At 45.3% G+C, this 24,371-nt stretch overlaps 1 protein-coding gene across 2 annotated transcripts in view; it reads left to right on the forward strand.

The window, feature by feature from the left end:
• TMEM163 (transmembrane protein 163) overlaps positions 2,890-24,371 on the forward strand; it is a 288,036-nt gene continuing 266,554 nt past the window's right edge. The window contains exons 1-2 of one of the 2 annotated variants that reach the window (XM_021075191.1): positions 2,890-4,530; positions 10,064-10,183. In XM_021075191.1, the coding sequence (XP_020930850.1) occupies positions 4,335-4,530; positions 10,064-10,183 (316 nt within the window). In that variant the 5' untranslated portion in view covers positions 2,890-4,334. The remainder of the gene's footprint in view (positions 4,531-10,063; positions 10,184-24,371) is intronic. The other variant, XM_021075190.1, reaches the window with a different exon arrangement.

The following is a 24,371-nucleotide window of genomic DNA, read 5'->3' on the forward strand; positions in this document are numbered from 1 at the left end:
TAAAGTGTTATTAAAGTAACTCGTATACTTTGGCTTTCCATGATTTTTCTTCTTCAATGGACAAAGTTTAAGCTTAGAATGACTAGCTTTCAGACAAAACCCTTCCCATTTCCCCAACCCCGACTTTTACTTATTTTTGTCTTGGCTGCACCCTCAGTGTGTGGAAGTTCTTGGGCCAGGGAACACACTTGCAACACAACACCGACCACACTGGACCCTTAAACTGCCATGCCACAAGGAAACTCCTATTTTACTTTTTTTTTTTTTTTTTTGTCTTTTTGCTATTTCTTTGGCCGCTCCTGCGGCATATGGAGGTTCCCAGGCTAGGAGTCGAATCGGAGCTGTAGCCACTGGCCTACACCAGAGCCACAGCAACGCGGGATCTGAGCCGCGTCTGCAACCTACACCACAGCTCACGGCAAGGCCAGATCCTTAACCCACTGAGCAAGGGCAGGGACCGAACCCGCAACCTCATGGTTCCTAGTCGGATTCGTTAACCACTGCGCCATGACGGGAACTCCCTATTTTACTTTTTTAAAAAGTAGACTTTATTTTCTAGGGCAGTTTTAGATTGCAGAAAAATTGATAAGATAGTACAGTCAGTTGCCATCTACCCTGCACCCAGTTTCTCCTGTTATTTGACATCTTATGTTGGTGTGGTACATTGTTTCAATTAATGAGCTATAATTGATACATCATTATTAGCTAAAGTCCCTATTTGTGCAGATGTTTTAAATTTTAACCTAATGTTCCTGTTTCACGATCCTATCCAAGATATATTACACTTAATTGTCATATCTCCTTAGGCTCCTCTTGGCTGTAACAGTTAAGGCTTTATAACAATTATTATTGGAACAAGTTATTTTGTATTATTCACTATGATTATGAAATGGAATGCATAGTACCTACAGACATCAATATAATGACTTAATTATGAGGAGTAAAAGTAAAACAATAAATATTTAATATGTATTTGCTTTTATAAATGCTCAGATCTGCATCAGAAATCATAAAGCAAATAGATAGTTGCACCTACTTTTAATGTAAGAGCTGTAAACAAGACTCTGGAATATTACTGACACTTTTTATTTTTGACATTTTGGAGTAAGAGCTAAATAAAAATATTCATATACACATTTGGAATTACTGGGCCTGTGACAGTCATACATTTGACAGGTGCTGATGTATTGATTGCTGACTCAGATGCCCTGAGTGGAGCTAGCTTCCTTGTCCTTATTTTCCAAAATGGCAAACAAAGTGCAGTCTTTCGTAGACTGATAGAGTAATTGCATTTACAGAAAAATCAGTGTATATTCAAAGGGTGCAAAATATTTTGTGTTTATATGGGAAGCAGAATTAAAGTTCTAATGTAATTAGAAGCATATTTTAACTGCCCTAAATGTCCAGCCTCACATATGAAAGGCATGTGGTGAAATCACTGTGCTGAAAATCCAGGCCTGGTGGGACTTCCGGCATCCTCCTCACCTCCCCGCTCCCCTCGCACCAAACTCCCCTTGGCCCCTTTCCGTCGTAGGGAGAACCAATGAAAGCACCTGCAAATTTCCAAAATGCCCCCTAGGGGGCGGTACTGCCGTGGGCTGTGATGCTGGACAGAGCTTAGTCGGAGACTTGCCTTGATTTCTTCCTTTGTAAAATGAGGATAGGAGTAGTTAAGGGATGGAGACAGTACTTGTAAAACACTTCACAAGTTGCCTAGCACATAGTAAGGCCTGGAGAACGAAGCTAATATTATCTCCCAGTCAATCGGCAGAGATTTTTTGGGGGAAACATCGTGTTCGTGGCATCCAGGTAGATGGTGGATGAAGATGGGGATCAGGCAAGCACCATCTCCCCGCTGTATCCCTGCCTCCAACATGAAATGAACAGTGAATTATTAAACATGGTTCACAAAAAGGAGAGCCTGGGGAGAGCTGGAGTCAGAGAAATCTTTCTGGAGGAGACAAGAATGGCTTTATTGAGCCAGGGAAGATGGAACTTGAAGGAATATATATTTATCCCATGAATAATAAATAACTCCTAGATCCTTACTTCTCAGAGTGTGGTCTTTAGTAGAGAGGCGTCAGCAGTACCTGAGGTATGTTAGAAATCTCGGCCTCTGCCCTAGGTATGCAGAGTTAAAATCTGCATTTTAACAAGAATCCCAGGTGTACATTCATGGTTGGGGTGTGCTGGATCTGAGAACCAACTGAGGGACCAGAGGGAAGATACTTTCTCTTTGAGATCACAGATTTTGAAATGTGTGACTGTGCGAATGGTGAGGGCGGGGAGAAGGGGCCGGCTTATCAGATAGGTCAAGATTGTGGAGGGTAGTTAAGTGGAGAGAATTACAGAGGAGGTCCTAGAACAATCAATCTACATCAGAATGTGTTATTCAAATGAAGATTTTCAGCCAGATCCCAGATTTACTAGATGAAGAATCTCTAAGATCAAGGAGTCAGCATTTAAATAAATTGTTTATTTTTTTTCTTTTCTTTTTGTTTTTTAAGCATCCCAGAAAATTTAGGAATAGGGAGGGAGTTTCAGGGTGGGAATTTAAAAAAATACCTCTGATATTAGAGTCTCTAGCAGCAGGTGAGTCCTGGGTATTTTTGTTCTTAAAATTCCCCAGGTGATTCTGATGTGGCGAGGCATTGACAGGGATTAAATAGGAAAACCTGGAGAAAAAAATCTGGGTGGGAGAGTATAACAGAGGGGGTGTGTGTGTGATGTGGTGGGGAGGTGAGTGTCTGCAAACACCTAAAGGAAGTCTACCTCAGAAGACAACTAAAATGGATTGGGTAGAAATTTTCATTGTTTTTTTGTCCAAATAATCACAGGGTTTTGTTTGTTTGTTTGTTTTCATTTTTCCTCTTCCTTTTCTCCCTCCCACCCTCCCTAACAAGGGGGCCTTTGAAGTGACCTAGTTCAAGTCTTCAGTTTTTAGTTAGATTAGTGGTCAGAAAGGTAAAATGAGTTGGCCAAGGTCAATTCAAATATTCTCTTTTCAACTCGACGAAAACAACAAAATAAAATGAGAAATTTCCTAGTTCTAGTGATGTTTCCACTGCACGACAAAGGCATTTAAATCCATTCCGATTTCGATTTCAGACAAAGCTAGAATGAGAAAGGAAACTGGTTACTCTTCAAACAAAACAAACCAAACCAAACCAAACCAAAACAAAAAACAACACACATAAAAAACGGCGCCCTTCTCCACAGCAGGTAGGCAGGCTTTAAATGAGGAATTGACATTTTGGAGGACTCATTAAATCTGAAGACATATACATGTGAAGATGAAATCTAGTCCGTGAATTTGGATGTTGATTGAACATTCAAGTTGAATCTGATAAATGGCCCATTCCCCTCGGCACCTCTCCGAGCTCCAAGAGCGGGCGTAGGTCCCCGCGTGGACGAAGTCAACGCTTCGCTGGGAGGTTGGCCCTACAGCCCAAGGGGACGAGCTCCGCGTGATCAGAAGTGGGAACAGCTGGCAGCGCCAAGCAAGCTTAGGGAGGCTTCCTGTAGGAGGGGGGCTTCAATTGGAGTCCTGAAGTACTGGCAAGACTTGGATACTCAGAGGGGAAGTAGAGACCCGGTGGGGGTGGGGGTGGGGGTGGGGTGGAATTGGCTGGGACCAAGGCCCAGGGGCAGTTCCAATGGGGAAACCTTGGGTCCAATCATATTCTAGAGCGTCCTGTGGTCTAAGATACCCGGTCCCCTTAAGTTGGTGCTGGCGGGCAATCAAAGTTCCTGGAAGAAGGCCCGACACCCTGTCTAGCCTCCGAACCTTATGCAGCTCCAGAGGGAAAAAAAAAAAAAAAACCACGTTAGGGTGCTGCCCGCTCTCCTATTCTTAGCGCGGCCACAGGATTCTCAGACAGCAAGGGAATCTGGTCGGAAGCGGGGGGTGTCCTCTGGTCTGGCACAGGTGGGACAAGTCTCCCATCACACCCTCACCAGTCCTTGTCCCGGTCGCCCACTGATCCCGGCATCAGGCCCGACCGGATCCCTTCCTCCCACCAGCCTGGGAGCCGACCACTGGCTCCCGCGCCCGGGCCTCGGGGCGGGTCCCTGCTGCACGCACCTGCCCCCGGGGGCGGAGCGCGGCAGCGACTGCTGGGCCCCAGCCTTAGCCACCGGCCACGCTAGCCGCGCCGCGCCCTCACACCCCCCGCCCCCTGCCGCCGGCGCACCTCCACTCCGCAGCGCGGCCCGCCCTCCCTCTCCGTGCGGTCGGTCGGTCCCTCCGCCCGCTCCCAGTCGCGGCGCCTCGCACTTCTGACTCGAGTCCCCGCAGCGCTCGTCGTCGCCGCCCGGATCCGCCGCCCCGCGCCATGCAGCCGGCCGCGGGCAGCGAGCGCCGCAGCCCCCCGGGCCCTGCCGTCCCGCCGCCGCCCCGGGGCCACGCGCCCTTGGCCGCCGCCCCGGGTCCGCTGAGCTCTCCCGCGCGGGAGCCGCCGCAGCCCGAGGAGGAGCGGCAGCTACGGATCAGCGAGAGCGGTCAGTTCAGCGACGGGCTGGAGGATCGAGGTGAGCGCGTGCCGCCCCTGCCCTTTCCCTGGGTTCGGCGCCTGGCGGAGGAGGAGCTGCTGGGCCCGGCTCCGGGCTCGACGCCTTGGGAGCGCGGGGACGCTGAGCCCGGACTTCCCGCGGAGAGTGGAGGGCTGCAGCCCCACCTCTCGCGGCTGGCGCCGCCGGGGCAGCCGCGCCTTCGGCGGAACCCGCGAACCTGGTTACCTCCTGGGCCACCCCAAGGGTCCGGCGCTCTCTTCTTGCCCAAGCCCGGCCTCTCCGGCGCCGACTGGAAAAGTTTGCGGGAGGCATGTGTGTGTGGGTTGGCTCCCCCCGCCCCTCCTTCCTTTCGGAGTCGAGCGCTCCCGGGGGACCGCAGGACTCACTCAGTTGGGAGGATCCTGAGCTCGGTGCATCCACCTTTCCCAGCTCCCTTCGACCGCTTTTGGTTCCCTGGGAGAACTTCTCTCTGCAGATTTAGTCTCGAGGAGTCCCTCGGCAACCGCCTGGGCGAAGGGGAGTCAGGCCACCCCTGACTCTTATTTACAGCCCCCCCCCTTAACCATGGATCGCTGTCCCGCGCTCTGCTGATGGGGGCAGAAGACTGGGACACTTGGATAGGGGCCACCAACCTCATTTGGATGGATGCCACGGAGACCTGGTGGTTCGCAGAGCGCGCATCTTTAGAATCCCTCCCAAGACACCGGCCTGGAACCCGGCAAACGCCTCTTTCCTTAGAGGCCAAACCCGACCTTCCGATCGACAGCGGAGGAGTTACCCACATGAAACCAGAGAGAGTACCGTCTTCATTCTCGTGTCTCTCTCGTCCTCCTACATCCCTCTTTTTCTCCCTCCCTCGTTTCCTTTCTCGTCGGGAGCCCTGTTCTTAGCCACATCTCTACCTTTTCTGCTTCTTGCTGAATCGAAATCCAGATCAGCCCCCTCAGAAAGCCTCAGTGGTTCTGCTAAAACCAGTTAGTGGCCGAAATGGGATTCTTACAGCCAGGCCCTTCAGGGGAGCCGGCTCATCGCCACCTCCACCTCCTGTTCTTGGAAGCCTTGTTTTGTTGGCTGTGGCGGATTTTTATATTTCGGTCTTAGCAGGTTTCTGTCCTATTCTTAGTATCTCCTGCACATTTTTATTCCGGTTTAGTGTTCCGAGGCACGATCTCTTTCCTCTTAGAAAATTTAAACGGTAGCATGTGAAACAGAATGACATGGAAACGGCAATTCCCAGAGAATGGGCGAGGATGCTCGGGCCAGAACTGGAGCCACGCCAGTTGCAACGAGTTCCGCACCTATGTTGCAGTTTCTCCTCCTGTTCTCACTTAACTCGATTATCATTTTAGAGCTGATAATTGGTGACATCACAAGCACCCAGAAAAAAAAACCTAGTGGTTTTATTGTCGGTCGTGGAGTTGCTGGATTTAAAATTTTTTGTATTGAAGAAAGACAGAACCCTGGGCCGAGCTTGTTTTTGGAGCACTGCAGGTCATCTGTAAAAGCTAGCCTCTTTCCCTCCCACCTCACAAAATGATAGGAGGGCAAAAAGTGCTAGGGCGAGTTGATCTTTAGTGTCATTTTGTAGCTCATGCTCAAGTGTAAAAAGCCCTTCTGAATCTATCCTTAAGGTTATTTTTTCACTGGGGCAGCTGAATTTCATTTTTCATTATGTTATAGCATGAAAGCATTCACTGTTCATCAACTGTCACTGTGTGAAAGCATTGCATGTCACACACTGCCTCTCTGTTAAGATGAACCCTGTCCCCTAAAGTACCTAGCACCGTGTGGCATTGAAAGCTGAGAGTCAGCGTGACATTCTTCTGTTTGGTCCCTTCCTGGTGGCAAAGAGTTAATGCTGAATCAGTCATTTTTATTGTCAGAAGCTTAGCTAGGGAGGCTTATTATAATATTTTGTGTTAGTGTTATTTTTTTCTTATGGACGGCATCTTTCCAATATCGATTTTTGTATCCCTTGGGAACGGTTCCTTTGCTGCTACCTTGTTTCTAATGGTGAGAGGACTTGGGGAGGAGGAGGCCTCAGCAGTTGCCTGAGGTGCATCTCTACATCATGCCCAGCTTGCTTTCTTCTAGACCTAACTACCTACCTGTAGGGTGTGTGCAGGGGGGTGGGTGCCTGGATTTGTACCTATATTTGGATGCCCTTTGTCTTGCCCTAAATTCCTTCTGAGCTATCAGGACCTTGTTCTAGTCTCCATCTAACTTTGATCAAAGACTTGCTTTATAATCTAGTGTTTGGAGACTCTAGAGGTATTTTTTACCCCCTCAGAAGTGATGTGGGCTTGTTCCCAGAAACCTAGCTAGCTCAGTAAACTGCAGTGCCATTTGGCTGAGCCTCGTAGTTCACAGAGCAAGAAAGAACTCTGTGGTCCAAGACCTTTAGGGACTAAACAAACAAACGAAAAAATAGGCCAAGTTTGTCTAACGTGTTTCCACACCCTCACTTTTAATACTTACCCACTCTTCTCTCCCCAAGTGTTTTCCCACCATTCTGTACCAAGCTTTTGGGCCTTAGAGTTTTAGGGCTTCAGCATTTCCTACCCATCTAATGAATATTCCCCATTCCTTCAAAGAATCCACACATGAGTACCTCCTAAGAGAAAGCAGTTGGAACTTATTTATACTAGCATGGAAATGACTGATGGCTTTAATCTCCCTGCATAGATTTGCATCTCCCCTAGTCCTTCCTTAATACAACCTTTATGCTTAAAATTGTCAGGCCCAAATTACAGGTATGTGAAATTTGAGATTAAAAATTTGAATGTGGAGGCCAGCTATGGGTAGGAAGGATCCAACCCAGTGTGCAAATCTGAGGCCTGGCTTTGGCTTCTTTTGGCTGTGCTTTCTTCTAACTTTGAAGCACAAGCTTCATCACATCTCTGTGGTTTGCACGTGTGTGCGCAGCTAACAGAGGTGGGGAGAGAGACACCTGTGTGGAGACCATTTCTGAGCTGGGTCTTCATAGGTCTTTATACCTTCAGTTCCCTTTCAGGAGTGGAAAGTTTTCCATCCTGGGTATCCGTTATATTTTTAGGAGGGGAAACTAGTAGGAAATAAGCGAAGGTTACTCCCTTTATATTTACTCCACTGTTTAAAATTGAAATATCTGAGGACAGGCACTTATAGGATCGGATCTGGGAAGAACTACCAGTTCTGTTTGTTAGATGAGTCAGGTACCAGTTAGCAGGGCAGTCTAGCAGCGTGAGCCGCACCCCCCCACCCCCCAGGGTGAAGCGTGTCACTTGGTTTGGGTGACCAGGTCTTGTCGTGTTAGTGGAAACATTTGGCTTTGGAAGGAAAAAGAAATGTCAGGTGGTAGAATCGAAAACCCAGATCATTGTTATTTCTCTTAGGAAATTAAATCTACTTCTACAAGAAACCTCGTTTTTACCCCCCAGTGGATAACGTCTTGAGATTGTTGCTGTCAAAGTACCCGGCAAATGAACTGCTTGAGTCAGTACTTAAATGTTACAGCTTCATTTCTCTTGAAAATCAATTGGCCAGGATGAAAGAAAAGTTTTCATGTCATTTGGGAAAAAGGAAAGAAATTATTGGGTGTCAGTGGGACCCACTTATTCTAAGTTGTGGCTTTCACAGGAGGGCAAGGGTGTGCGCGGTTGAAAATCAGAATGGGGTGTTTTTTAGCAGCTAGGGAAGTAGACAAAGGGACAAGAAGTAGACAAAGGATGATTTTTTTTTTGGCCGCACTGTGGCATATGGATGTTCCCAGGGCAGGGATTGAACCCATACCACAGCAGTGACAACACTGGATCCTTGACCACTAGGCCACCAGGGAAATTTGACAAAGGGGTAATTCGAAATCACTTATACCTAGGGCAGAATTTAGTAAGAGAAGGTTTTTCTTTTCTCTGTCCAAGTGCATTTATTAGGGGAGGTTTTTACAATGAGGTGATGGAGATGATGTCTCTACCTACCGTTTGCAAACCTGTCTAGCTTTTGGTTCCAAGTCTACAGGTTTCAGTGATTAGAAAATTTCTGACTAATAGTCCCTAACTAGTCTTCTCAGCATTTCAGCCTGGTTCAGGACTTGTTCAGGGTGCTTTGGCCTGGGTAGCAAATGGAACTGAGAAGTTTTAATTGTTATAATTTTTCAACAGGATATAGTTTTTTTTTTTTTACAATCAGAGGCTTAATGTGGTGCTCAGTACTGGGAAAATGCCTTTTACACGATGTGCAGCTGTGATTTGTTGCACTCTGTGTAATATTTTACAAGTGGGTGCTTAAGCTCTGACTACCAATTTCTTCATCATTTGGAGCTGTTGTGATGAGGCTACTCTACCTCTGAAAGGAATATTATGGATTGTTTGGCCAGAGATGATATCCTATTTAGAATGCTAGGCTGAGAATTCAGTTCTTCATGCAACTAAGAGTTGCTATATACATGATCTACAACATATATGATGTCAAAGGAGAAGAAAAACAAAAATCATGATCATGCTGAACATGTTTTAGTCTCTGACCCAAGGCTGTTGAAGCTTGGGCATTGTCTCAGAGTTGTCTTGAATTTGTTATCGAGGACTCTCAGTGTTGAAAGTGTAGGATACTCAATCTAGTCTTTCTTACACCTGGCCCACTTGGGATGCTACCCTGAGTTTTATTTATATGTATACTTTTTATGGCCATGCCTGCAGAATGTGGCAGCTCCTGGGCTGGGGATGGAACATACGCCACAGCAGTGACAATGCCAGATCCTTAACTGTCAGGCTACCAGGGAACTCCCACCCCTCAGTTTTAGCAGGTTTACCCCATTGTGATATTCTGAGAATTTTTTGGCAAGTGCCTGGTACAGAGTAACAGATACTATAAAGCAGAGGAGAAGGGAAGAAAACATGGCGTATAATTTGGGTCTGGTGGCTGTTGGTTGTGGTTAAAGAGAAACGGTTCTTCTGTTAATTGTTGAGGGAAGCACTGAGGGCATTTGTACTCCGTGACTCACTGCTGTGGGCAAAACCCAGTCCACCAGTTTGGGGCCATGCTGGTGGATTAATGCAAATCAATGCCCTGGCTGAGGAGCCTAAATGCGAATCCAATGTGGGCTATTTGTGCTTTTTTCCTAACGAAAGGGCCTTGTTTGAAGCAGCAGCACCTATATGAATCATGTGAGTTAGCACAAGGGCAGGGCAATTGCTGGGGTCCTATGTCGGGTCAGGTCAGGGCGTGGTAGGGACGCTGGATCCTTTTAAAAAAGACAGGTGTCGTTACTCCTCTGGAGCACGAGCCAGATAGCACCAGAGCACATGATCTTTGAAGAGATGCCAGAGAGCCTGATTTCCATGTGACTTCAACTAAATGGTAAAACACATGTTGGATAACTGAATCATCTGGCTGTATACCTGAAACTAACACAGTATTGAACATCAGGTCTCTTTCAATTAAAAAAAAAAAAAAAGCAAGCACACCTTGGCCCACTGGCTGTCAGTTTGCAGTCCTTGGATAAGAAAGTATAGCTCTGGCTGTGGGTTTCATAATAAGGAAATGCCTAACTTCCTCTTCTCCTTGTACCTCGCAGGCTTACTAGAAAGCAGCACTCGACTAAAACCTCACGAAGCCCAGAACTACAGAAAGAAGGCGTTATGGGTCTCCTGGTTCTCCATTATTGTCACACTAGCCCTGGCTGTGGCCGCCTTCAGTGAGTATCGGAAGGCTTGCTGATCGATGGATGTGCTGGCATTGCCCGTTTCATTCTCTGACTCCTATGGGATGTGCTTTTGCTTTTAGTTGACTATTATTGATGAGTAAAATTTTTTTTTTTTGATGGTTGCGTAGTCAGGATGCTCATAAATTAGTAAAATGGCTTCTCTGCAGAGGGAAGAGGTGGTTAAGAAGAAGAGATAGGCGAACAGGACTGGGAGCCTCGGCTGTCATCAGTACGCGGGTGTGTGAAAGTAGATTCTGGCTGCCAGCCGAATAGTGAAAATTTTCTCTTGGTGGATGCCTTCAGCCTGGGCTGACATGTGACAAATGTACATGCTTGAAATTCGTATTTTGAGCCTAATGCCACCAGATGAGTGCAGTATTGCAGTACGCCCTCTCCTCCCCCCGATTATTCTCTCTGGAAGGTTTAGAATAAAGTCATCTGTACATTTTAATGAAAGAAAAATGGGAGGATCCTCTCTCAAGTGTTCAGTGGCTACGGAAGCAAAAATATTTATTATAATCAAGACGAATTAAGATAGCCGAACACCTTCTGCCTGTGGATGATCTTGTTTTGGTGTTAGCAAGCCCCATGAGATGTGGTTTTTCCCAGCTCACATTTGCAGCCTATAGAAATGCGTGTGTGCTATTTATTCTTATTAATCGTGCAGTGGTTCACAAGCTTAAGCAAGGACATTGCTGGAAACTCAACCTCGCTGGAAACCACAGCGGGTGTTTTTTTGTTTTGTTTTGTTTTAATGCTGGGAAAAAGAACGTATTTGTGCATTTTGTGATTAATTTATGACCTTAACAGAAAGATCTATTTTCCAAGTGTTGAGTACCATACAAGTTGTCTCATGTGACAACCCACACTGCAGGAATAAGAAAGGGCTGTGTCTGCTGGAAGATGCTGCCCTCTGTGTGTTTAAAATTCTATTCTGTGCCGTTAGAGCTGCTGCTGGAAGTTGCTGTTGGCTCCCAAGAGGGAATATTAGAATTTGACCAAGTGCTTCCTGCAAAACTGGGCATATATTCCTTGAAGCAATTTGTGTGGGAAACATTGTACCATATCTTGGCCTTTTTTTTTTTTTTTTTTTTTTTAAGCCACACATTTAGCAGCCAAGGATAATACATTTCAGGGTAGACACATTTACCAATGAGCCAGAAATCTAATCAAAAGGAATTCTGATTCCTGAAAATAGCTACTCCTTTTTCTCGCCTCCTTTTTTTCCTGCTGCAACAAGAATAACAAGCCCGATTGATGTCCCTAGAGGATAATTTGGTCTCTCTGGCTGGTGGTGGGCTCAGAAACTGACACCATCATTTACATATGTAAAGAAAGAGGAATGTGGAGAAGGGAGGTGATTTACAAACAGAATAATGGTTACTCAGACGGGTCTGTGTGCCTGATAGAGCTGTTACGACTTTATAATGTAGATGTTTGAATGAGGACCTGAACGTGAAGAAATACTGAGCAAGTCTTTCCTTTGGAATCCCACGTGTGATGTATGTAATCTCATAATAAGGAAGGTTAGGAGGAGATTTTGGTTTCACCAGCATGCCTGATTAGTTGGGTTATCTTGAAACTTTTGTTCTATTTCTTTTAATAGGAAAAGGCTGTTGTGCCATGCATATGGTATGCGAATACTGCTTTGTGAAAAGGTCTCTTTTTCTTTTTAAAATGAAAAAGAAAATGTTGGCCTTGGCATATACATGATACCATGATCTTTGTTGCTTTCTGTGGTATATTCAGTTTGTTCCCAGGTTGATTTCAACTTGTTCTGGTTCAGCTAAACCAAAATATGTGGAAGATAAACTATATATCTCCCACTTTTAAGTATAGAGTAGCTTTTGTGCGTGTGTGTGTGTGTGTGTGTGTGTGTGTGTGTTTCATATTTTAAACCCTTGGGGTGGTCTCTGGTTGTGTTTTTCAGGTTGTTGGTTTTGCCTTTTAGTTTCCTAAATGTATTTGTAGTGTAAGGTATTTGAAATATTTTTAAAAGCATCATTTACATGTTCACAGACTTTACCCGCAAGCCTTTTCAGAGTTTTGAAGGGAAATAAAATCAATAGAGATTAAGTAATAGAAATTGACTTTTGAAGTTTTTTTAAATTAGTATTTAAAGGGAAATGGTATGTTTCAGAATGAACAAATTTTTTTTTTTTTTTTTGTCTTTTGTCTTTTGTTGTTGTTGTTGCTATTTTTTGGGCCGCTCCTGCAGCATATGGAGGTCCCAGGCTAGGGGCCTAATCGGAGCTGTAGCCACCGGCCTACGCCAGAGCCACAGCAACGCGGGATCTGAGCCTCGTCTGCAACCTACACCACAGCTCACGGCAACGCCGGATCGTTAACCCACTGAGCAAGGGCAGGGACCGAACCCGCGACCTCATGGTTCCTAGTCGGATTCGTTAACCACTGCGCCACGACGGGAACTCCCAGAATGAACAAATTTTTAAAGCGTTAGAAGGAACCTCAGTCTTACTCTCCAAGGAGGTGGTTGACAGAGAGATGGAAAAAAATGGACTAGTCTGGCTTAGTGAACCCTTGTTCTATCCAGTGAAATGGTCAGGTTGAACCAGTTAGTGTTTTTAAAGAGAATTGCTATGGAATGCAGTGCTTTGAGATGGCAGAGAAGTGTTTGTAGTGTGTGCCTGGTGTGTGTGTGTGTGTGTGTGTGTGTTACAGGGAGGGGGTAATCATGGTGATGAGTAGGACAGTGTATTTACTGTTATGCCTTCTTGCTGCTATTGGATGGTAGTTGATTGGATGTTTAACTCTTTGGGGGTAGGAGTAACAGCCATTTTTTTATATGGAATCATTCAGTCTTGTTAAATGAATGAGCTGAGAGAGATTTAAAAATGCTTTTTTTGGCTGTCTCCATTTGAGATGGGCCACATTCTGCCTCTGGAGTGTGTATCCCTCTAAATAAATCCACTTTTTACCTCTCCAAAAAAAAGCTTTTTTTATTTTAGTTAGCTGGAAGGAAAAGATTTCTTAGAAATAAATTTCATCAAGAGGTTTGTTTAGATACCAGGCTTAGATCTCATTTATTTTATTAACCATTGGAATGTTTTTGAGACAACTGGATGATACTTAAGGCCATTCTTTTGCTTAGAGCCGCATCTGCTGGTTCAGTTAGAAACCTGTCTTTATTGCCTCACCTGTCATTTTCTCTTTAATTGCAGATGCTGATTTTTAGCTGAGTATTTTCTGAAGAAATGCTCTTTGTCCCTTTTGTATTTGGAAATAAGGGTGCTGAATATATAGAAGTTTCGGGGATATGTCTTTTCTCAGAACTGGAAAGATTCATATTTTTACGTAGTGTGTACCTTGTAAAGAAAGATTATTACTCTTCACTTCCTATAAACCTTTAGGTAATCAGATATACTGGGTGTTCTCAAATTAGTAGTTTCTTTCTTTCTTCTTTTCTTTCTTTTTTTCTTTCTTTTTTTTTTTTTGGCTTTTTAGGGCCACGTCCGTGACATATGGAAGTTCCCAACCTAGGGGTCATATTGGAGCTGTAGCTGCCGGCCTACACCACAGCCACAGCAATGCCAGATCTGAGCCCTCTCTGCAACTTACACAACAGCTCATGGCAACACCAGATCCTTAACCAGCTGAGTGAGGCCGGGGATTGAACCTGAGTCCTCATGGATCCTAGTCAGATTCATTTCCGCTGTGCCATGACGGGAACTCTTCAAATCAGTGGTTTCTAAGAGACCTAGTGATAGAACTAGCTTCGTTCAGTATTACTGAGCGATCTATATATGTATCTATGGTTGACAATCAGATGTCTGGTGTAGTCTGAAAAATTAGGTGAATTTTCAGAGTTTGTGACTTGAGAAGTATTTTGAAAGGAATATGTGCTTTGAAAAGGAAATGAACTATTTTTGATAATACTTGGTAATGTAGTGATTTTTGGACCTGTTCAAATGCTGATATAAAACCAGATGGTAATACATCTTGAATATTTCAGAGAGAGAGCTCTAGTTTGGCTTTAAAATTACTTCTGTTTATAACCGGTAGGCAGCATGGAAAATGGCAATCCTGTTATGAACAAACGTTTAAAAAAATCGTTTTAATAATGAGGCTAGAAAGAGAACAGACATTCCATTTCAAAATTCAGGGTTTTGACACCTTTGATGTCTTTGTTAGAATGATTTAGGAAAATGCATTCTGACTCTTTCTGAGGTTTGAATGGGTATGAGTTAATTTTTAGGCACTTGATACATGTTCTGTGGGAAATGAAGATATATTTGAAACGTTCTCAGGGGAAAACCTCTCCTATGATACACAGTTCCAATTAAAAAAAGAAAGTACTCCAAACCAAGATCTTCTCAGAAAAAGCTCACTCAAAAATTGTGGGAATCAGGGAGTTCCCATTGTGGCTTAGTGGGTTATAAGTCAGACTAGTATCCATAAGGATGTGGGTTCAATCCCTGGCCTCACTCAGTGGGTTAAAGAGCTGGCGTTGTGGTGAGCTGTGGTGTAGGTTGAAGTCGTGGCTCGAATCTGGTGTTGCTGTGGCTGTAGTGTAGCTGGCAGCTGTAGCTCTGATTCGACCCCTAGCCTGGGAATCTCCATATGCCGCAAGTGTGGCCCTAAAAAGCAAAAACAAAAACAAAAAAACCCAAAACCAAACCAAACAAAATCATATGGATCAGTAGATTTAAGAATCAGAACAGTTTCTGAAAGGAGTGATTTTATATTTGGGAGTTTAAAAAAAAGTATATCTGATTTTAGTATAAACTCTTGGCCCTTAAAAATGGTAGAATAGGAGCTACTGTTGTGGCTCAGTGGGTTAAGAACCTGACATAGGAGTTCCCATTGTGGCGAAGCGGAAACTAATCCGACTAGGAACCATGAGGTGGCAGGTTCGATCCCTGGCCTTGCTCAGTGGGTTAAGGATCTGGCATTGCCTTGAGCTGTGGTGTAGGTTGCAGACGCGGCTCAGATCTGGCGTTGCTGTGGCTGTGGCATAGGCTGGCAGCTATATATGCCGATTAGACCTCTAGCCTGGGAACCTCCACATGCTGCTAGTTCGGCCCTAAAAAAGACAAAAAAACACCAAAAACCAAACAAACAAAAACCCAAAGAATCTGACGTAGTGTCCGTGAGGCCAGGGTTCCATCCCTGGCTCAGTGGGTTAAGGATCCTGTGTAAGTTGCTCATATGGCTCAGATTTGGCGTGGCTGTGGCTGTCGCCTGCAGCTGCAGCTCCAATTTGACCCTTAGCCTGGGAACTTCCATATGCCCTGGGTGTGGCCCTAAAAAGAAAAAAAAAATGATATAGTAAGTGCATTTATTCTTTTTATTTTTAATTTGTGAGTCCAAGAGTTGAGAGATAGGCTGAAATTACAGATTCTTCTATAAATTCAGCAAAAGAAGTCTGCAAACTTTTTTTGGTATTCTTTCAACTTGTTGCCAGCATCTTATATTTTCTTTTAAACAACATCTTCCATGTTTGTGAAGCCCAGGTGTGGTACCTGTGTATACTTCTGTTGCTACTTAGGTTAGAAATGGCATCTGGAGTTCCCGACATGGCGCAGTGGTTAACGAATCCGACTAGGAACCGTGAGGTTGCGGGTTCGGTCCCTGCCCTTGCTCAGTGGGTTAACGATCCAGCGTTGCCATGAGCTGTGGTGTAGGTTGCAGACGCGGCTCGGATCCCGTGTTGCTGTGGCTCTGGCGTAGGCTGGCGGCTACAGCTCCGATTAGACCCCTAGCATGGGAATCTCCATATGCTGCAGGAGCGGCCCAAGAAATGGCAAAAAGACAAAAAAAAAAACAAAAAGAAATGGCATCTTATTCTTGCTGGTCTTTTATTTATAATTATTTCTATTTTTATTTATTTACTTATTTATTTTGTCTTTTCTAGGGCCACACCCGTGGCATATGGAGGTTCCCAGGCTAGGAGTCTGAGCAGACTTTAGCTGCTGGCCTACACTACAGCCACAGCAACACTGGATCCTTAACCCACTGAGCAAGGCCAGGGATTGAACCCGCAACCACATGGTTCCTAGTCAGATTTGTTAACCACTGAGCCATGATGGGAACCCCCATAATTTTTTTTTGTTTTTTTATAAATGCTGGGGGCCCGTGGAAGTTCCAGGGCCAGGGATGGAACCCGCTCCAAGCAGTAATCTGAACCACAGCAGTGACAACCCAGGTCCTTAGCCACTGATCCACCAGGGAACTCCCTAGCTGGTCATTCAAACAGCCCAGCCTCTTCCCAAGCTACTGTTTCCCCATTGTGGTATGAAGTCCATTGGAGCTGGGGGGTTTTCTGGAACAACTCCCCAACCAGAGCCTGCCTGGGCTGCTGAGTCTGGTGAGAAGGTGGGGAAAGGATGTGGGCAGGAAGTTTGTGTTTACTGGGATAACTTGTGCCCTGTGAGTGTGCCTGGTGAATGATAGCCACGGATGCGGATTCTGAGGGGTAGAAGTCCCCTCCTTCATAGTCTAGTGGTCTTGTCCTCAAAGGTGGGTGCCAGTCATCCCTCCATTGGCAGGCATTTCCCTCCCCCCACCTGGTGATGCTGGCTTGGGATGTGGGAATACTATTTTAGCCCCACCCCTTTGTTGCCACGGGTCTCTTCCTGATCTTCTCCCCTTGTTCCTGGCTGGACTTGGCTCCTCCTGTTTTCCAACTCTTTGCAGCGCTAGCCCACAAATGCTTCTTCTAGGTCCTCCAGTGTTGCATCCTGCTTTGTACCCATGTACCCATGCACCTGCTCTGCCCTTGGCCTCAGATGCCCTTTGTTCCTGACCGCACGCTTTATTTTCTAGCTAAATTTTATTTATTCCTCAAAATTGAGATGAAAGACCCCTCCTCTCTTCCAGGAAGCCTTCCCTGACCCTTCAGGCTGCTTAAAATGCTCTTTTGTTCCCGTGCCCCCATCCCCGTGGGTATCCAGCAAACTTGGCACACAGTACTTGAATCATTGTGTTGTCGCTCTAGGCATGAATATCTCTTTCTCAGAGGCAGGGCCCATCTTCTCCCGTCTCAGCCCCCTCAGCTGGCTCTCAGATACTGGTTGGACTGGAGTAATTTTTGCTGAGGCCGCTGTGACTGCAGCAGGTTGAAGATGTTTGTCTGCAGGTAAAGTGCTGAGAAAAAAAGAATGGCAGCTTTTTCAAGTGAATGGAAACCAGGGGGAGTCTTCAACTTTGTGCCTAATGGGGATGGGGATTCAGGGCCCTTATCTCCTCTGCCCTCCTCTCTCCCTCCGCCTCCTGTTGGACAGAAGGGTCTGGGGTTCGTGATTCTCTTGTTGGGGGACTTGCTGGCCGCTGTTTAGCAGGCACATCTCCTGAGTCTGGCGCTTACAATGAGCTGCTCAATGAGCTGCTGTTTCCAGCCCCGAGTGGAGGAGGGGGTCTTAGCAGCTGCCTGCGTGTTCTGCCTCCCTCCTCCCTGCATTTTGCACACAGCCTTTAATTAAACATGCGGCCAGGGTGCATTAGCATGGGGGTGTCCTTGTCACACGGCTGTGGCAGTGACTCAGGGGAGCTGGGCAGGGAGCCCCAGCTGGCCTCTGTGCATTAAGTAGGGCAGGTCCTTACCCCTCCTTGCTTGGGCCTGGGCTCTGCTCGGAACCCTGCCAGAGTCTTGTAGGGAAATGCATGAGGGCTTTTCCTGTTGCTTCTCAGTCTCTTAGCAGGCATATTAGTTAGCCAGTTGGACAAGAGGGGGTTTCTGGTCTGCTTGTACTACAAGGCTGTGATTTGGTCCTCTGGGAATTGCCTCTTCAAGATGAATTTCTGGCAAACTCCTCTTTGACAAGAGGTTATTTCCTGGTGTGCCATCCTGAGGGCTGGAATGTAGAGTGTGGAGATTCAGAAGTCACAGGTGGTGCTGGAGGGGCTGAGAGAACCCTCTTTCCCCAGGGTAGGAACCTGTTGCGCACTTTTTACCCTCTTCCATGCCTGACCACCCATTGTTCTGTCCCACAGGTGGTTGTGTTCATCCAGCCTTAGTGCCTCTTGGTGGGGGGCAGGCTGCTGTGCTGGATACCACAGAGGGCATTAGGGTGTGGAACTGTCTGTCCATCCCCTTGAAGAGCTCAGGTCTGATGGGAAGGGGGACTCCATAGATGTCATAGCAAGTGGTAGGACAGTGGGGAAGGATAGAAACCTGACACCTTCTTCATTAGACGCATAGGATGTTCAAAAAAGGATATCACTGATGTGTTAGAGAAGGGACAAACTGCAGCCCTCGGGAGTCCTCTGCCCCCCAGGAAAAAATAAGAGGGAAGTCAGAGCTCTTAATAGACAAGCTAAGGCCATCCTGGGTTAAGAGTGAGGCTTAGGAGGGGCTTCAGAAACTGAGATCTCCAAATAAAGCATGGGCTCGAGAGGACGTTACTGTCAATGAAGGGACTGAGCAGAGTACCCACCCACTAGCCCAGGAGGACTTAGTGAGGAATCTTATCTGTCTCAGCTTACTTCTGCATGGGGTGAGGGTCAGGGAGCCTTCCTCTAGAATTTATACCCCTGAGGCTGATTTCATCCAGGTTTGTGTTTGGAATTTTCATAGGTTGGTTTCCTAAGAAATAGCCTCTGAGACACTAAGATTTATTGCAGGAGGTTTCCTGGGAGTGGGGGCTGGGAGAGGCTCTCAGGAATAATCCCTTAAAGGGGCAGATTTGGGGCAGAGGGACAGGCTGCCTGTCCCATAGGGATTAGAAGCCCCAGGGCGGCCCTTCCGAGTTGTCCCATTGAAGCAGGGTTGCTGGAGCAGTCCTTAGTGTAGGCTGCTCCACGGGGCAGCTCCCTTTAGTGGAGGGCAGCTCCAGGAGAGGGAGGTAGCTGTGAGTCATCAGCTGCCCTCTCTGATTGCAGCTGGAGGCATGAATGCCCAGGTCCTGAGGGAGGATCCAGGAGAAAGACCGTGGTACCCGCTCAAGGAGTTGATCCTATCCAAGTGGCCTAGGAACCCTCCAGCTGAGATGTTTAACATGGTTGTGGTCCAAGGCTGGAAATACCCCTGGAGTACCTGAAAGAAGCAAGTATAGGGTCTCAGCTAAGTCCCAGCAGCATCCCTGGAGGAAGCACCACCAGAGATGAGCTTATAATCCAACAGGAGGAAGCTCTTGAAAAAAGGATCCACCAAGGGTAAGAGTCACAGCAGCAGGATTAGAACTCCAATTCCAGAGAAGAAAATGACCTGACAAAAAAAATCTGTAAAATGAGTATATTTAATAGTACACAGTGAAGAAGGAATCAAGCACATGAAAGGAAAAGACAGTGAAAAGAGCAACTGCAAGATAACCAAATAAATTTGTACTTTTGGGAGTTCCTGTTGTGGTTCAGTGGTAGCAAAACCAACTAGTATCCATGCTTATGTGGGTTCCATCCCTGGCTCCGCTTGGTGGGTTAAGGATCTGACGTCCGCTCTGATTCAACCCCTAGCCCGGGTACTTCCATATGTCTTGGGTGCACCTCCTAAAAAAAACAAAAAAAAATCCCCCTCAAACCAAAATATGTATTTTTGTTGTTTTTATGGGATCCATAACATGGATGTAGTTTTAAAACAATTAAGAACTATAGCAGACTCTCTCTCCCCTCTGTTTTCTCCTTGTCCCCATCTAGGCAGTCACTTTGCCTCTCAAGTTGATACTTGTGTTTACTTATACATGTATAAATAACAGGCTTCTAATGCCAATTCTTGATTTTTTTTGTCACTTAGGCATTATTTGTTGCCTCCCACCATTAGAATAAGTTACCCTTCTCCCTCCTCCTGGCCCCACACAAACTTGCTGATTTTCTGAATTTCCATTCTTGCATAATAGTTGTGATTTGCATTATTACAATTGTATAAGTTTTGTTCACTGATCTCTATGGTAAAGAATGATTACTTCTTTCCTGCCCCGTTTTTTTTTTTCCTCTGGCTTTTAGAACTGTTTTGTTTATTCTTTTGTTTACTGTGCTCTGAATCTCTTTCTTATTAAACTCGAATTCAGCAATTTTATTCCAAGCTCAACATCCCTGTGGTATTTTCAGATACATCGCTAATTCTGTCAGTTTCTTCTTGAGAAACCTCTCACTGCCATTTGACATCCCCTAATCTGTTTGGTGGCACTTTTCTGCTTGGTGGCCAGCCGCATCTTAGGGTCAACCCCCCTCCAATGTGGGCATTCCCAGTGCTTTCTCTGCTCCGCTGAGTCCTCTGTTTCCTGGGTACCATGTTTTTCTCTTCTTTGGTTTACATCTTGTCTTCTCTTAGCTCCCTAGGAAGGGGCACACTGGAAGTGAAGCTTTCAAGCTCAAAATGTCATTAATAAATCTTGACACTTGACTGATGGCTTAATAGGAAATTCTCAGTAAGGAAATCATGTTCCTCAAGAGTTTTGAAGGTTTCGCTGTATTCTATTCTTATTTCTAGGGTTACTCTTGAAGTCCTCAACCATTCTACATCCTAATCCTTTGGGTGAGACTTGCTGGAGTAATTGCTGTGGTAGGGTCTTTTTCATGGGTATATGTGCCTCCTTTCTTTTTCTTTTGCCATTTATTTTCTCCTTTTTGCTCTACTTTCTGGGAAATGCCCTCTACTTTATAGTTTACCTTTTCTATTGAACTTTTCATTCCTCCTGTCAAGTTTGTTTTTAATTGTCTGAGTGTGCCTTTTAAAAATCATCCAACTCTTGTTTTATTGATCTTCTTCATAGACCATTTCTTATCTTTCTGAGAACATATTAATGATAGGTAAAAAAAACTTTTCTGGTTCTTGTGTTGTCTTCCTCCGAGGCACTTTTTTCCCCCTGTTGTCTTGGGTTTATCTTTTAGGAATTGTGTGAGTGGCGATCCTTGATAGAGAGTCTGCCAAACTAAGAGTGGGCGTTGCCCCTGTGTTCATAGCAGCGCTATTTACAGTAGCCAAGATGTGGAAACAACCTGTGTCTCTCAACAGATGAATGGATAAGATGTGACACACACACACACACACACACACAAAATGAAATACTACTTGGCCATCAAGAATGAAGGAATGCCATTTGCAGCTCCATGGTTGGACCTAGAGATTATCATGCTAAGCAAAGTAAGTCAGACAGACAGAGACAAATACCGTATGATATCACTTATGTGTAGAATCTCAAATATGACACAAGTGAACTTATCTATGAAACAGAAACACATTCACTGACATAGAGAACAGAATCGTGGTTGCAAGGGGGAGAGAGGGTGCGATGGACTGGGAGTTGGGGATTAACCGTTGCAGACTATTATATACAGGATGAATAAACAGGTAGGTCCTACTGTGTAGCACAGGGAACTATATTTCAATATCCTGTGATAAACCATAATAAAAAAAAAGTGATTTAAAAAAAGTGTAGGTGTTTAAAAGCTGGCTAGACTTCTGAACATGTGGCTTGACTTCCCTCTGGGTTGGACAGGTTTTTATTTTGGTTCATTTGTTTTCGGCTGTGCCTGTGGCATGTGTAAGTTCCTATGCCACAGCAGTGACCCACGTCCAGGCAGATGCATCTTTAACCTTCTCAACCACAAGAGAACTACTGGGTTGGTCTGTTTTGTTAGGTGGATTGCAGTTTAATACTTCTCCTTTGGGAGTTATTGTTATGACTCAGCAGGTTATGAACCTGACTAGTATCAGGAGGATATGGGTCCAATCCCTGGCCCTGCTCAGTGGGTTAAGGATCTGGTGTTTCCGTGAGCTGTGGTGTAGGCCGGTGGCTGTAGTTCTGATTCGACCCCTAGCCTAGGAGCCTCCATATGCTGTGGCTGTGGCCCTAAAAAACAATACTTCCCCATCTTTCCTCATGGGCTTCCCAGAGGAGGGCTTTCTAATCTGCCTGGAGGGTAAACACCCTGCCTGAATTTGGGGAGCTCAGTTTGGGGAGGAGGATTGAGATCTCAGCCTTTTCTCTGGAATTCTTAACTGGTCTGCGATTTTCACTTTGGTCTTCCTCCCTTGAGCCGAGTCTGGTGTTCCTCAAATAAGAGACTGTTGCACCTTCTTCAGAAAATCAGCCGTTAATGTCTGATAGGATATTTAGGGGGAAGGGCAGAGTTGAGGATAGATCTGGAGGAGTGCTTTTGAAATAGACTTTGAACCAAGACTGTTTTCAGTCTTCTCTTTGTTACACTGTGCTAGCAGTTTTTTTCCTTTTGGTGCCCTGAGTGTAAATTGGGTTGCCTTTTTGCTTTCACATGGCTTTCTTAAGAATTTGCTTTTCTGGAGTCTATTAAATCAGTTACTACTTGCGCATATGTTTTCTAGCATCTAAAAATACAGTTTTTTGTTGCTTTTTCCATTTTCTTTTTCTAATGGATTTGTCTTTTTTTTTTTTAATTCCTCTGCTCTTAGTTGAGTGAGTTTTTTATTTTTTTATTTTTATTTTTATTTATTTATTTATTTATTTATTTATTTATTTTGCCATTTCTTGGGCCGCTCCTGCGGCATATGGAGGTTCCCAGGCTAGGGGTCGAATCGGAGCCATAGCCACCAGCCTACGCCAGAGCCACAGCAACGCGGGATCCGAGCTGCGTCTGCAACCTACACCACAGCTCACGGCAATGCCGAATCATTAACCCACTGAGCAAGGCCAGGTATCGAACCCGCAACCTCATGGTTCCTAGTCAGATTCGTTAACCACTGCGCCACAAAGGCATCTCCGAGTGAGTTTTTTAGATGAAGCAAAAGCAAATGTGAGGAACTCTCCTGTCATATTTCCCTGGAAGTGTCAAACAGGACAGTTTATAGTGAAAAATATAGCAAATGAATCAGAAACCAATGAGAAATAGTGGATTGTAATCTAGTCTGAGGCACTTGCCCAGAGCACAGAGTGATACTTCTCCTTCATATTTTCTATTTAAGAGACATGGAAGTTAGAAAAACTTCCAATATAAATGAATAAGAATTGCAAAAGTAGAAAAAAGAGGAAATAGAGAATAAGCAATGACTTTACAAGCGTCTGAGACTGTTTTAGAAATGATGGAAAGAATGGAGTGTATATGTTTCATACCATTGGAGGGAAAAAAATTATTATTATTATTATCATCTTTTTACCATTTCTTGGGCCACTCCCGCAGCATATGGAGGTTCCCAGGCTAGGGGTCGAATCAGAGCCATAGCCACTGGCCTACACCAGAGCCACAGCAACGTGAGATCTGAGCTGTGTCTGCAACCTACACCACAGCTCATGGCAATTCCAGATCCTTAACCCACTGAGCAAGGCCAGGGATCGAACCTGCAACCTCATGGTTTCTGGTCATATTCGTTAACCACTGAGCCACGACGGGAACTCTGAAAAAAAGAATTAGAGACTGACCTTATTCGGTAGACAGCAGCAGCAGTGGGAAAAAAAATCATGCAGAAAAAGCATAGAAAGTGTAAAAAGTAGAAACAAATCCAAACATTTGAGTATTTAAAAAAATATAAATGGGTTAAATCCATTAAGTAAAATTCAGATAGAAATTGCATTTATTTATTTATTTATTTTTTGTCTTTTTGTCTTTTTTGTTGTTGTTGCTATTTCTTGGGCCGCTCCCACGGCATATGGAGGTTCCCAGGCTAGGGGTCGAATCGGAGCTGTAGCCACCGGCCTACGCCAGAGGCACAGCAACGCAGGATCCGAGCCGCGTCTGCAACCTACACCACAGCTCACAGCAACGCCGGATCCTTAACCCACTGAGCAAGGGCAGGGACCGAACCCGCAACCTCATGGTTCCTAGTTGGATTCGTTAACCACTGCGCCACGACGGGAACTCCCAGAAATTGCATTTTAAAAATCTAGCTGTATACTAGATAAGGTAAATTTATTTATTATTTTTTTTGGCTGTGGCCATGGCATGCAGAAATTCCTGGGCCAGAGATTGAACCCTTGCCACAGCAGTGACCCTCACCATAGTAGTGACAATGCCAGATCCTTAATCTCCTGAGCCACCAGGGAATTCTTAGTAAGAGGTAAATTTAAAACATAATGGGAGTTCCCACTGTGGTGCAGTGGGTTAAGAGTCTGCCTGCAGCAGCTCGGGTCATTGTGGAGGCGTAGGTTTGATCCCTGGCCTGGCCCAGCAGGTTAAGTGATCTGGCATTGCCACAGCTGTGGCATAGGTTTCCACAATGCACAGGACAGTCCCCCACAACAAAGAATTGTTTGTCCCCAAATGTCAATAGTCCAGGGTTGACAAACTGATCTAGGCCAACATAGTTACAGGT

Source organism: Sus scrofa, chromosome 15 (genome assembly GCF_000003025.6).
Source record: "Sus scrofa isolate TJ Tabasco breed Duroc chromosome 15, Sscrofa11.1, whole genome shotgun sequence".
In the NCBI taxonomy this organism is placed as follows: domain Eukaryota; kingdom Metazoa; phylum Chordata; class Mammalia; order Artiodactyla; family Suidae; genus Sus; species Sus scrofa.